This window comes from Sorex fumeus, unplaced genomic scaffold, assembly GCF_029834395.1.
Source record: "Sorex fumeus unplaced genomic scaffold, SorFum_2.1 ptg000093l, whole genome shotgun sequence".
Taxonomy (NCBI): Eukaryota; Metazoa; Chordata; class Mammalia; order Eulipotyphla; family Soricidae; genus Sorex; species Sorex fumeus.
The window spans coordinates 5,967,696-5,981,474 of NW_026606150.1; the positions used below are offsets into that span (position 1 = coordinate 5,967,696).

Genomic DNA, 13,779 nt, shown 5'->3' on the forward strand with positions numbered 1-13,779 from the left:
GTGGTGGCTTCAGTCAAACCACAGACGCCTGTTCCGTGCGTGTCCACGACATTGGGGCCAGACCCACACTAAGAACAGACTGGGAGGCGGAAGAGGGGGTCGGGTGACACCCACAGTTCCCAAGGGCTACTCCTGGCTCTGTGCTCGGGAGTGACCCTTGGCAGTGCTTAGTGGACCATATGTGGGCTGGGGCTTAAGCCAGGGCAAGCACTTGACTCCCTGGCTCGCTCTGGCCCCTGTGAGCCTGGAATCGGGTAGTTTATGATAGAAGTCCAGGGGCCGGAGCCGTGGGACAGCGGGGAGGGTGCTGGGCCGAGAGCGGCTGACCCTGGCTGATCCCCGGCACCCCACATGGTCCCCATGGCCCACCAGGAGTGATCCCTGAGCACAGAGCAGGGGTAAGCCCTGAGCACGGCCTGGAGTGCCCCCGAGAGCAACAGAAAAGGAAAAGAGAATTTCAAAGACCCCTAATAACAGTTTATAAGTGTGGTCTTTGGGGGGGGGCGTGATAGCTCAGGGCTCACTCTGGCTCTGCAGCCGGGATTGCTCCTGGCGGGGTTGGGGGTGGTGCTGCGTTCAAACTGGGCTTGGCCATGCACAGCCCGGCCTTCCCACAGTTCAATAGCCTTGGCATTCTGCTTTGATGGTGGGCATGGAACCCCGAGTCAGGGGTCCCTTCGTACTGGGGTTGGGGACTTCGATCAGCCCCTGACCCTCCCTGCTGACTCTCTCCTGCTCTGTCTCAGCTGCTGCAGTGGGCACCATGACCGTGGACGTGGCTGAATACCACCTGAGCGGTGAGTGCCCAGGGGCACCGGTCACGGTCTGCTGGGTTGCAAGGGTGACGCGCCCAGGCTCCCTCAGGGACTGGGAAGCGGGCCTCTGCGCCCCAGCGGCCGTCCCCCGAAGCCTCCCCATGCCAGAGGGGGTCCCCTGAAATCTCCCCCATGTCACAGAGGGGTCCCCTGGCACCTCCCCCATGTCACAGAGGGGTCCCAGAAGCCCCTCCCTCTTGCACCCCCCTTCTCCCACAAAGCTGGGAGGAAGGGCAGGAGTACCCCAGGGCAGATCACAGATCCAGGTGTCCCCACACCCCTTCACCCAGATCCTGAGCACAAGGGCAGAGTGGGGACCCCATTCCGGCACCCCCCGCCGGGTCTCACTCCAAACCACAGGCGCGCAGGCTGGCCCCAGCTTCCGTGCGGCCTTACAAGGGTGACACAGCCCAGAGTCCCCACATGTGGGGCCAGCGAGGATGGCTGGGGCTTCAGCAAGGGCCAGGGGGCTAAAGTCTGAAGGTGCCCATGGCCCAGGTGTGCATGTGTATGTGACGTGTCTGTGTATGTGCCTATGTGCACATGTATGTGCCTGTGTACACGTGTGTGTGCCGTGTGTCTCTGAGTATGTGCCTGTATGCAGGTGTGTTGCTGTGTGTCTGTGTATGTGCCTATGTGCATGTGTGTGCCCTGTGCGCCATGTGTCTCTGTGGATGTGCGTGTCACATACACATAGGAGTCAGAGAAGGAAAATTCACATCTGTGCTTATGGTCAAGCTCTGCACAGCTGAAACCCCCTCTCCTCTCACTTCCTCTGGGAATTGGGGGAGGGGTGCGGGGCAGCTCTATGGGGAGAAACTCACCCCCCAGCTCCCCCCTCTACCGCAGGGCCCAGCAGAGCGCCCAGCTCTGCTTCCGCTCCAGCCCCTGCTGCCACTGACGTACTTTCTGTCCTTGTGGCCAGGCCTCCACGGGCATTTCCCACGGAAACAGAACCACGACACCCGTGATCCTTCGCGAGCGGCTCCTTTCACTTAGCCCCTTGTTTTCCTCCTGAACCTCATTCCTCTTGCCCTGAATAATACTCTGTTGTCAAGGTGTTGTGACACAGCCCAGAGTCGTCACACGTGGGGCCAGTGAGGATGGCCAGGGCTTCCCGAGGACCAGGGGGCTAAAATCAGAAGGTGCCCTCCTCAGTGCAGAGATACGGGGTTACTCTAAATGAGGTTTGAGGCCAAAGGGAACCACTCCAGATCCTCCCTCCCTCCCTCCCTCCCTTCCTTCCTTCCTTCTTCCTTCCTTCCCTCCCTCCTTCCTTCCCTTCTTTCTTTCTTCTTTCCTTCCTTCCTTTCTTATTTTCCTTCCTTTGCTTTTCTCTTTTCTTTTTCTTCTGTCTTTCTCCCTCTCTTTTCTTGCTCTTTCTTTTCTGTCACAACTAACAGTATTCAAGGCTTACTCCTGGCTCTGTGCTCAGGAGTGACTCCTAGCTGTATCTGGGGACCATATTGTGATGCTGGGGATACCAACCAGGTTTGCCCGCATACAAGGCAAAGGCTTGAACCCCTGTTCTACCTCTCCAGCCTCCATATTTCTCTTTCGTTTCTCTGAAGAACCAAAGTGCTGCCTTGATTATCCAGAAGCAAGAGTCCTCTGAAGGTTATGGGGTTCAAAAAATTCAAAAGGAAGAAATCCCTGTTGTAGTACAGGGGGTAGGGGTTTGCTTTGCACATGGCCAACCTGGGTTCGATCCCTGGCACCGGACCTCTGCCAAGAGTGATCCCTGAGCACAGAGCCAGGAGTAACCTCCAAGGACCACCAGCTGTGACGAACCTCCCCCACTCCCCTCCCAAAAAAAGAAATTCCTATTTGTTTAAAGTCTAAGGAGTATTTGGGTGGTGCTCTCGGCTCTTCATCTCTATGGACGTTGGGCAGGAAAGACAGAAGCAGAAATCACAGAGAAAAACGTGTCTGATTCCCATCGGTCCCTGGCCCCCAGCCCCGCCTGGCACATAGCACACGTGTGAATATTCCTTAGAGAGTGAGTGAGCCCTGGGCCCTGGAGGGGAGGGGTGACGGCAGGGAGAGGGAGGTCCCACCACACTCCTGAGAGGCTACCCCCTCTTTCTTTTTGCAGTCATCAGGAGCCCCCCGGGCTGGGAGGTGGGTGTCTACGCCGCAGGGGCCCTGGCGCTGCTGGGCATCACTGCTGTGAGCCTGTGGAAACTCTGGAGCTCGGGAAGCTTCCCCAGCCCCTCCCCGTTCCCAAACTATGACTACCGGTACCTTCAGCAGAAGTACGGGGAGACCTACGCGGAGGCCAGGCAGAAGGTGAGGCTCTAGCCCCCACCCCCTAGGCCTCTCTCCCTCCACCCCCCTCTTCGTTCTTCCCCCCACCCTCTCTTCCTCTTCGTGCTCCTCCTCCTCCTCTCTCCTGGGGAAGTTTCTTTCTGAAAAAGGAACCCTTATCCTCCTCCTGTGTCTGACCCCATGCCGGTGATCATTGAATAAAAGACACTTTCAACTGGATGGGTCAGGAGGAAACTTGCGGAAAAACACAGGAAAATATAAATAAGGAAAGGAAAAAGTCTTGTAACTATGATATTTGAGAAATACTAACGATTGAAGTATTTCTTTCCAATATTTTCCTTTTTTTCAGAGTGGGGGGTGTTACACCCAGCAATGCGCAGGGGTTTCTCCTGGTTCTGCACTCAGGAATTACTCCTGGCAGTGCTCGGGAGACCATATGGGATGCTGGGAATCAAACCCTGTGTTGGCCACATGCAAGGAAATGCCCTACCCATGGTGCTATCACTCCAACTCCACCTTTTATTATTTTAAATATCTCCCTTCCCCCCCCCAGACTATTTTTCAGTTTTATTTTGGGGGGCGCAGGGAAGCAGTTGTTTGTTTGTTTGGGGGCCACACCTGGAGATGCTCAGGGACTATTCCTGTACTCAGGAATTACTACTAGCCATGCTCAGGAGACCATATGGGATGCCGGGGATTGAACCCTGGTCGGCCATGTGCAAGGCAAGTGCCTTTCCTGCTGTTCAATTGCTCCAGCCCCTGCGTGCAGTTTTTATACGGTGGGTGTTGTTTCTACACAGGGTGTTCTACCCAGCTCTTGCATCTCGTTTAAAGAAGCATTTGTTTGTGATGTTTCATGAGCACCATTTTAGGGGTTAGGTAGGAGCCTTTTGTACATGTGCCCTGACTTACTATGTGCCATTGTCAGCAATGCACTGAATATTATTTTGTTTGGGGAGGATGGGGGTTACACCCAGTGATGCTCTGGGCCTACTCCCAGCTCTGTGCTTGGTGGTTGATCCCAGCAGGACTCAGGATACCATGAGGTGCTGAGCCTCACATTCAGCCTCAGGCCCTCACATTCCAGGCAAGTGCTCCCACACTGAGCCATGTCCTCGGCCCCTGGGGTGCGAATGTTTTAGATATGAAACATCACCCTTGTTTGGGATCATATACTTTGAATAGATGCCCGGATGTGAAATGACTGTTTCGGGGGTTACAAAACGTTTCAGGACATCCATTGGAGACTGCTGTTTCTGGACTGATAGACAGCACATAGAGCGTTTCCCTCGGGCCGTGTGTGACCAGAGGACAACCCCCCAGGCGTTTTCTGTGGGGTCAGCTGGGGACTCAGTCTCTCGGGCAAGGCTACAGATTGGCCCAGCAGTTCCTAAGAGCCTTTTGGCGTCTAAAGCTTTCCACCCGCTGTGTCCACTGAGCCGGGGTTCCAAGAAGGCTGTTGCTTGCTTAATACTTGTGAAAAATTAGCAATATCCAGCAAGCAGAGTCCTCAGATTAGCAGAGTCCTCAGATTAACGAAGGCGGGAGGCCTGTTCAGGGGCACCGGGGCACTGCCATACAGCGGTGCCAAGGCTGTTGTAACGGCCGGTGCTTTTCCCCAAGCTCCAAGTCGGCTTAGAGGGGAGAGCATGTTAGCCATAGGAGAACGCCCCCATATTGGGGCCGTTCTGCAGACTTCCTTAGAGGCTGTGGACTCAGAGACAAGCTAGTTCTCTTTTTTGGTTTGTTTGGTTTTTGTTTTGGGGCCACACGCAAAACTCAGGGGTTACTTCTGGCTCAGCACTCAGAGATGACCCCTGGCGATGTTTAGGGGCCCCAGTGGGATGCCGGGGATCGAACCCAGGTCGGCCATGTGTAAGACCCTCCCCGCTGTACTATCTCTCAGGCCCTCTGCAGGGGCCTGCAGGTTGCTGAGCCCATCCTCCTACGCACTGCTCTAGGGGCATGGCCCAGGGCTCACAGGGCCAGGGTTCAGGCCCCAGCGCTGCATGCTGCCCCAGCATGCCAGGGTATGGCCCTGGTGGCCCCCAGCACTGCTGGCTGCCTCTGAGAGAGAAACGGCCGCAGGAAGTTACACCGCGAGGAGACCTCAGGCCTTTCACGGGGTCGGGTGTCTGGGGTGTGCCACGGCTCCATCGTCCCGCTGTTCTCCCCCCGGCCCCCGCAGAGAGTGCCCGGCTGGACCTCGCGGGCGCCCAGCCGCAAGGGCAGCCTGAGCGTGGAGGACACGTTTGAGAGCATGGGCGAGCTGGGGCCGCTGGAGCTGATGGGCCGCGGGCTGGACCTGGTGCCCGAAGGCGCGCTGCGCAAGTCGCAGTCGGCCGACTCCCTCAACTCCGTGTCGTCCGTGAGCAACACGTTCGGGCAGGACTTCACGCTGGGCCAGGTGGAGGTGAGCCTGGACTACGCGGCCGCCTCGCACACGCTGCGCGTGGCCGTGCTGCAGGGCAAGGACCTGCTGGAGCGCGAGGACGCCGCCTTCCAGTCCTGCTTCGTGCGCGTCAGCCTGCTGCCCGACGAGCAGATCGTCGGCATCTCCCGGGTGAGTGCGGGCCGGCCGGCTTCACCCCCGCCCCATCCTTCCCCGTGGATCCGGGACTCGATTGCTCTCCATCACCACGCATGCGTCAGCTTGAGGTCCCAGCAGGAAAGGGGGTGACCTGCTCGGGTGGCTAATTGGGGGTGGGTTCTGGGCTTGGGTGGGGGCCCAGGGACCTTGGGGGTAGCAGATGACCCGAAGGGAAAGGCGAGGACCCCAAGGGGCAGGAGCGTGGAGAGGGGCGCCCTGCACCCCAGCCTCCCTGCCTAGTGCGGCTGCCCTAAGGCAGGTCCCCCACCCCCATCCCAGTCCTGGACGCAGCCTCTGGGGCTGCCACCTCTTGGGGTGGGGGGTGGCAGGAAGGGCAGGCAGTAGAAACCAAGGGGTGAAGCAGCCCCACCCCAGCTCCCCTCCTGGGTCCCTGGCAACAGGGAATAGAGCCTGAGTGAGCAGTGGGGGGACCCACAAACCCGTTGATGGGGTGCCTCTGACCCTCCCCACAGTCCCCCCTTGCTTCCCCTTCACTATTTTTGCCTTTGGTTTGGGGTCCGGACCCAGTGGTCCCCACACAGGGTCAGGGATCAAACTGGGCCCCCGCCTGCAAAGGCTGCGTCCCTGCCTGCACCCCATCACTGTGGCACTGACCAGCGGCTGCCCGGGTGGCGACACTGATCAGTGCCACGAATTAGTGCCCGCCTCCTCATGGCGCCAGGCAGTAAACGCCTTTGGCACAGGGCCTCCTGCCTCTCCGGGGTGCTTCTCGGCCCTTTCTCCCTGGGGATCCCCAGTCGCAGGGCTGTCCTGAGCCTCTGCACGTGTGGGTGCCTCTGGGAGTCAAACTCGCAGGCTTGCGGTTGCCAGGCAAGCATTTTAAGCCACGGCGCCATCTTCTGAGGCCCGCCTCGTGATTTTCTTTTCTTTTTTTCATTTTTTTCTTTTTGGGTCACACCCGGCGATGCTCAGGGGTTACTCCTGGCTCTGCACTCAGGAATTACTCCTGGCAGTGCTCAGGGGGACCATATGGGATGCTGGGAATCAAACCCAGGTCAGCTGTGTGAAAGGCAAATGTCCTACTCACTGTGCTATCGCTCCAGCCCCAGCCATGATTTTTGATTTTCAAGATGATCAATGAGCATAGGCCAGGGCAGTCTCTGACTCTCGGGCCCATGATGGAGCCTGGGGGCCCTGTGCCTGCAGACGGGGCTGCCCGCAAGGCATGCGCTGGTCCTGGACTCGTCCTCAAGAGGGACAGTCACAGCCAAGACAGTTGAGCTGAGCCAAGAACCTGGCCACAGGAGCCACCCCCTCGACCCCCTCATCAGCCCCAATAGCATGGGCTCTTAGGGCCTCCCACAGAGGAGGAAACTGAGGCACGACAAAGGGCTCTGCTCCAGACAAGTGAGCAGACCCCCGACTCGAGTCCCGGGGCCTGTGATCTTTGTCCACGTGACACAGAGAATGGGGTTCAGGGGGCCAAACCCCGTGGGCAGGGGCACAGCCCAGAGCCTAGTTTGGCCCCGCCCTTCCCTCTGCTGTAGTCTGCAGTGACCGGTGACTAGGATCCCCACCCTTGTCGCGTGCTCTGACCTCTCACGCTGTGTCGCACCCCCGCGGGGTTCCAGACAGCGGATGGAGCTTGTGGCTCTGCTGCTCGCTCGCACACACTCACCCCTCCCCCGTTCCCGGGGGGGCCTCAATCCTCTCTCAAGCCAGCAACTGGGTGGGGAAGGCAGCTCCCCGGGGGCCATGCAAGCCAGGGGAGCCTCCCATGGCCCAGACAAGAACTGGAGAGTGTGATCTGGGGCACTGGGAGGTGCTGGAGAGGTTTCTTCCCAAGAAGGCAGGCTTTGTGGATCCCAGCCCTGCCAGTTCCAGCTAGTGGGCACTGTTCCCAGGCCGGGTGCCAGTGAGGAGAGCTTCTCTCCTTACAGACTGCCAAGGCAGTGACTAAGGCAACCCCCTCCGGGAGCAGGAGTACTGCGTCTTCCAGGGGGCCTGCCCACGGCTTACTGGGAGGAGGCCAGGGTGCCCACCAGCCAGTACTGGGCTTGGAATGAGTCTTCCCAGAGAATAATCACTCTGTCTATTCAGCCATGAACCCATCCACTTATTATCCACCCAGCTATCTCTGTCCACCCTCCCATCCACTTAACCGTCATCACTCAGCCATCATCCATCCACCCTTCTACCTATAGACCATCCATCACCGCCCATCATCCATCCACCCACCCATCTATCCATCCTTCCATTATCCATTCATCTACCCATCACCCACCCACTTATCCATCCATCCATGCATCTGTCCATCCCTCCACCCAACCATCCATCCATCCATTATCCATCCATCTACCTATCACCCAGCCAGCTAGCCATGCATCTACCCATCCATCACCTCATCCATCTATCCATCCTTCCATTATCCATTCATCTACCCATCACTCACCCATCCATCCATCCACTCATCCATCCCTCCACCCAACCATCCATCCTTCCATTATCCATCCATCTATCCATCACCCCCCCATCCATCCATCCCACCACACTAGACAGTTCTTGGCCAGGCTCTGCAGGGGTGGGACAGCAATGACCATCAGCATCACAATAATGGGGTAACCCACTACACACCTGGTCGAGAGCTGAACCTGGATGCCTTCAAGAAAGCTAGAGACCAGCTCTTGGCCAGTACCTCCAGGAAGTTCTGTGGAACCAAGGGCACTGCTGTGGGGATGAGTTGGGGTCAAATTGTGCCACTTCACATGACAGGTCCTTACAGTGGCCATGGCTGAAAGGAGAATAAAGGTCCTTTGAGTCCTTCAATACCCATTGGAGTATGGATAGATGAATGGATAGATGGCTAGGTGGATAGATGGCTGGATGGATAGATGGATGGATGATGGGCAGGTGGGTGAGCGTATGGATGGATAGGTGAATGGGTGGGTGAGTGGGTGGACAGATAGGTAGAAGGATGGATGGATAGATGGATATATGGATGGATGATGGGAGGGTGGGGGGATGGAAGGATGGATGGGTAAGTGGATGAATGGATGGATGCGTGAATGAATGGATGGGTGGGTAGATGGATGGGTGAGTGGGTGGGTCAGCGGGTGGAAGGATGGATGGGTAAGTGGATGAATGGGTATATGGGTGGATGGGTGCTGGGACCCTGGTCCCACTTCAAGCTGAGCCGCCAATGGCAGTGCTGGCCTGGGGCGATGTGGACAGCAGTGCCAGGATGCTTGCCTGGGTCCCTGCCCGGGGTACCAGCTCCTCTCCCTCTCCCACCCTGCCCCCGGCAGATCCAGCGGAGCGCCTACTCCATCTTCTTCGATGAGAAGTTCTCCATCCCGCTGGACCCCGGCGCCCTGGAGGAGAAGAGCCTGCGCTTCTCCGTGTTCGGCATCGACGAGGATGAGCGGAATGTCAGCACGGGGGTGGTGGAGCTCAAGCTCTCCGTCCTCGACCTCCCGCTGCAGCCCTTCAGCGGCTGGCTCTACCTGCAGGACCAGAACAAGGCACGTCCGCCGCCCTCCCCGGGGCCCCCACTGTGCTCCTCACGGTCTGCACAGCCCCTGCAGAGCCGCTGTTCACTGGGCCCGCGGGCGCTGCCTCCACAGAGGATGTGCTGTGTGCAGTAGAGCCTGACGCAGAACGTGGTTGTTTCTGCAAAGGAGCCGCTCACCACAGCCCCCATCCGGGAGGAGGGGGCAGGATGCAGTGGGCCCCTCACCCTCCTTCCAACGCAGCACCCACACCCGGGTGGGGGGCAGTGGGGAGAGCAGCCCCGTTTCTCCATCCCGCCAGACTCGACTGGGGACACCTGAAGCTTCTTGCAGGCTTCTCCCTGGGCCCCTCCAGTGCCGGCGGCCGGCTAAGCGCCCTCTCTCTGCAGGCAGCTGACGCGGTGGGTGAGATCCTGCTTTCTCTCAGCTACCTGCCCACCGCCGAGCGCCTCACCGTGGTGGTGGTGAAGGCCAAGAACCTGGTCTGGACCAACGACAAGCCCACAGCGGGTAAGAACCTGCTTCCCGCAGGGTCCAGCTGCTCCACCGCGCGCTCCCCGCAGGAAGAGTGATGCAAACGACAGCGGGGAACCACAGCGAGCACAGGGAGCCCCGGTGCGTGGGGTGCCCGGGAGCAGGAGGCGCCCACGGCCCAGAGCTGGAATCCCGGAGGCGGCACGTTCCGGAGCTCGGCCCCAAACGGGGGGCGGGGCGCGCGCGGGACGGGCGGGCGGGAGCCCAGACCTCGGGCCGGGCTGGAGCTCAACCTAGCGGGCACCTGGGGGCCCGGCCAGGGAGGCCCGCAAGGACACGAGGGGGCGGGAGGTGCAGCAGACGGCGGAGCTGCGTGGCCCAGTGCGCTGGGCGGCGGCGCCGGTGACTCAGGCTGACGTCTGCTCGGCCGTTTATAGAACAGAGCGCGGGGGCGGGGCGGGGGGGCGCGCGCTCCCCCAGGGTCGGGTGAGGAGAGTTGGGGGGCGGGGTGGGTGCCGAGAGGCGGCGCTGAGTCCAAAGCCCGGCTCCTCCCGGCCCGTGCCGAGCCTGTTTCCCAGCTGAAAACTGGGAGCAGGAGAAGCACCAAGGGCAGGAGAGAGAGCTCAAAGCGCCCGGGCGCAAACCTTGCAAGCAGGAGGCCCGGGTTCGGTCCCCAACACTGCATGCTCTCCTGAGCACCGCGGGGTGACTCCCGTGGGGCACTGATCCGGAGCCAGACAAACCTAGGCAGGAGTGCGGGAGAAAGGGATCAGAGGGAGGTTGGGGAGCTCGGAGCCGTGGGGGTCGGGGGTGGGGAGGCAGGACCCTGGTCCCATGCCATCCATCTCTGGCCCTCTCCACAGACCCCTTCGTCAAGGTGTACCTGCTGCAGGATGGGAGAAAGATGAGCAAGAAGAAGACGGCTGTGAAGAGGGACGACCCCAACCCCGTGTTCAACGAAGCCATGATCTTTTCAGTCCCGGCGATCGTGCTCCAGGTGTGGGGTGCCGCGAGGGGCGGGGCCACGGTGTGGGCGGGGCTCAGTGGGGCGGGGCCAAGCCGCGAGGGGGCGGTGCCGCGGTGTGGGGCGGGGCTTTGAGGGGCAGGGCCACGATATTAGGCCTGGGCTGTGAAGGGGAGTGCCGCTGTGTGGGCGGGGCTATGAGGGGTGGGTCCACGATGTGGGCGTGGTCAAAAAATAGCATTGGGCGGGCTGTAAAGGGCGTGGCCTTGCTGCGGGGCGGGTCCAGGAAATAAAGTGGGCGGTACCTGGGGGTGGGGCCAGGAAACCAGGCAAAGACGGTGGGCAGGCAGGGAGTGTAAGGAGTTGGGGGGATACTGGGTCCGGGGCCAGGTCAGGGCACAGGCCGGTAGAGGGGCACAGGATGGAACCAGGTAAGGGACAGGGAGCACAGCTTGTCTCCGAGGATGGAGCGGTCAGATGGGATCTATTTCAGCCCAAGCAATTTTCCCCCTTGCTCAGCGATGGTCATGGGACGCGGGACCCCACAGTCCTCTGACGACGTAGAGTTCCCAGGTTTTAAGATTGTAACTCCGGTGAGGAGGTGGCTAAGTGGGCAGATCTGGGTTCCGTTGCTGCCCTTGGCCGCTGCCCAGTAAGGAAGCAGGGGGCGTCTGGATATGGGATAGGCAGATGGGAGCTGAAGCGTCAGGGAGCCGACCTGGAACCCCGGAATTTCCAGCTGGGCCAGCAGCCGAGACGGCCCTCTGGAGCTCCCATATTCCCTCCTGCCAGGATCTGTCTCTCCGTGTGACGGTGGCTGAAAACAGCAGCGACGGCCGCGGGGAAAACGTGGGTCACGTCATCATCGGGCCATCTGCTAGCGGCATGGGCACCACGCACTGGAACCAGATGCTGGCCACGCTGCGCCGGCCCGTGTCCATGTGGCACTCTGTCCGGCGAAACTAGCCGCAGGACGAGCAGGGGGCACTGGAGCTGCCTGGAGCCGGTGCCCGACCAGCTGACACAGTGAATGCTGAAGTCCCCTGGGAGTTCCCTGTCATCTGGGTCCCTCTTTCAGAGGTACGAGGAGCAGGCATGGCCAGATGTTGGGGGCCTGGGGCCCCTGGCCCAAAGGACCAGCACAGTGGGGCCAGAACCCCAGGGGCCACCGACTCTGGATTCCTGCAGGGTCCTCACGCACTGACCTCTCGAACTCCCATCCTGATGGCCCCACACGTCTCTGACTGGCCTGGGGGAAGCTTCTGGAGGCTGAGTCACCTTCCCCCCACCCCAACGGGGAATGGTGACTGGACCACGGGGGTCCCATAGACCAGGTTCTGTGCTTGGTGATCTCAGGACTGCCCTGTGGGAGCAGGAATGTGGGAGCCATGCTGTGGGAGAAGCCAAGCACCCCCCCCCCAGAGTGGGGCAGACACACAGCCTGACCGCATCGCATGGGCACAGGGCTCAGAGTCCCGAACTCGGCCCATGGAGGGCAGGGGGCAGCCAGACCAGTTCTGGAAGCTGATTCAGAGAGGAGGCGCCTGGTCAGGGGGCCCCAAGAGTGGCTGGAAGCATCGAGAAGGGGAAGTCCTTGCTCCTGGTGGCTTCTGGAAGGGGGGCCCTTTAGCAGGGTAACCTCGGATTTCTCAGGTGGGATATACCCCAGGGGGCTACCAAGAAGCAAGCAGCTGAGGGGAGGGGGCGTCCATCACACCCCCAGGCATCACTGACCTAGGTGCCTCCAAAACCAGCAGCCGACAACTGCACCCTTGGGCGCAGGGGGGTCCCTACCGGGCCTCAGAGCCAGTATAGGAATAATGCAGTCACTACTTGTGGGACCCCCACAACTGAGTGTGGCTCTCTCTGGCATTGGGGAGCCCGCCCCATTCACAGCTGACCTGTCAGAGGTCCCAGTGATATGGGAAAGGGGGGCAGATGGGGGGCCCCGACTGTAGACAAGACCGACGAGGACTGTGGCACACACGCGTGGCCCTCCCAGGAGCGGACCGTAAGCCCAGTGGTCTGCTCCGCCCCGGGTCTGCTGCCAGGGGGGCCCCCCAGCCCCTACCCACCCTCCCCCCTTTTCCTCCCTGCATGAGCTGTTGACTGGCCAGGAGGGGTGTGGCAGGGACGAGTGTGCTGAAGATTGATTCTAAACCAAAATAAAGCTGGAGCAGGAAGGAGGGGGCCCTGGGGAGCCCAGCTCAACCCGGACCTCCTCACATCTCCTCCAGGAATCAGGGAGTCTGACGCCAATGTGGCTTACTACTGGGTGCCCACCTCGGGGGTAGGGGAGAGCCGCACACACTTGGGAAACTCAGAGAAGGACACCTGAGCTAGGCCTGGAGGGGAAGGTTGGTGGAGCATACCAAGAAGGCTTCCTGGAGGAGGAAGACAGGCGGGCCTACCAAGGAAGGCTTCCCAGTGTTCTGTGGCTCCCAGACACCAGACACATGGGGCATCTTTGAGCAGGTAATCCCTTCCTGGGGGCTCGGCTCTACTCCTTCCTGTATAGACCTCCTACTCAGGAAGGTCAGTGCTCATATTTCCACCTTCTCCAGGAAGCCCTCCTTGATCATCACTCTTCCTGGGTTCCTGCGGCAGCCTGTCTCATTTATCACCTCTACCTGCTCAGTACTGGAGGTGGGGTGGCCAGATGTGCTTCATAGTCAGGCCCAGTGGTGGGCAGTGACCAGGTCAGAGGTGTGCCTCTTGGCATTGATGGTCTTCTCCCCTCCTCCTCTCTCCCCTGCCCCGCTCTGGAGGAGCTGGGGAAAGGGCAGTGGGACCTAAGGGTTAAGACTGAGAGACAGACAGCCTCAGCTTAAATCCCAGCTCTGAGATGTTTTTGGCTGTGTGACCTCTGGCCAGTTACTTAACCTCTCTGAGCTTCAGTCTCCACATCTGCAAATTGGGCTGAGGAGAATGCCTGCACCTGGGACAGTGCTCCCGGCACTCACTGCTCTTGGGCCTTGGCCCTCTGAGCCTTCCTCCTGGCTCCTCCTCCCCACCCTTTCCTACCTGAGTTCTAAGTCAGTGGACAAATTGGCCCCACGTGTGTCCCGCCTGCCTTTTCCCGTTCCCGGTGCCAGGAACGCGCCGCTTCACTGCCTGTCCACCTCAGAGGCCAGCCGGGCTCCTCCATGCCCCAATCTGGGCCTCACCTGGTTCTCCCCACTAGTCACGCCTGGAAGG

General features: G+C 60.1%; 1 protein-coding gene across 1 annotated transcript; it reads left to right on the top strand.

Moving 5' to 3' along the window:
- The first annotated feature begins 748 nt into the window (after positions 1–748).
- Positions 749–11,766, top strand: SYT12 (synaptotagmin 12). Its single transcript, XM_056131940.1, has 7 exons — positions 749–797; positions 2,911–3,104; positions 5,272–5,646; positions 8,940–9,159; positions 9,537–9,653; positions 10,481–10,614; positions 11,374–11,766. The coding sequence occupies exons 1-7, from the start codon at positions 764–766 to the stop codon at positions 11,545–11,547; spliced, it is 1,248 nt and encodes a 415-aa protein (XP_055987915.1). The 5' UTR covers positions 749–763; the 3' UTR covers positions 11,548–11,766.
- Positions 11,767–13,779: the final 2,013 nt, after the last annotated feature.

Bases quoted from the DNA above. Each gene is read 5' to 3' on its own strand.
- SYT12 (XM_056131940.1), top strand. From the start codon at position 764: ATGACCGTGGACGTGGCTGAATACCACCTGAGCG. The intron at 5,647-8,939 runs GTGAGTGCGGGC...TGCCCCCGGCAG, and splicing joins AGATCGTCGGCATCTCCCGG to ATCCAGCGGAGCGCCTACTC. The intron at 10,615-11,373 runs GTGTGGGGTGCC...CCCTCCTGCCAG, and splicing joins TCCCGGCGATCGTGCTCCAG to GATCTGTCTCTCCGTGTGAC.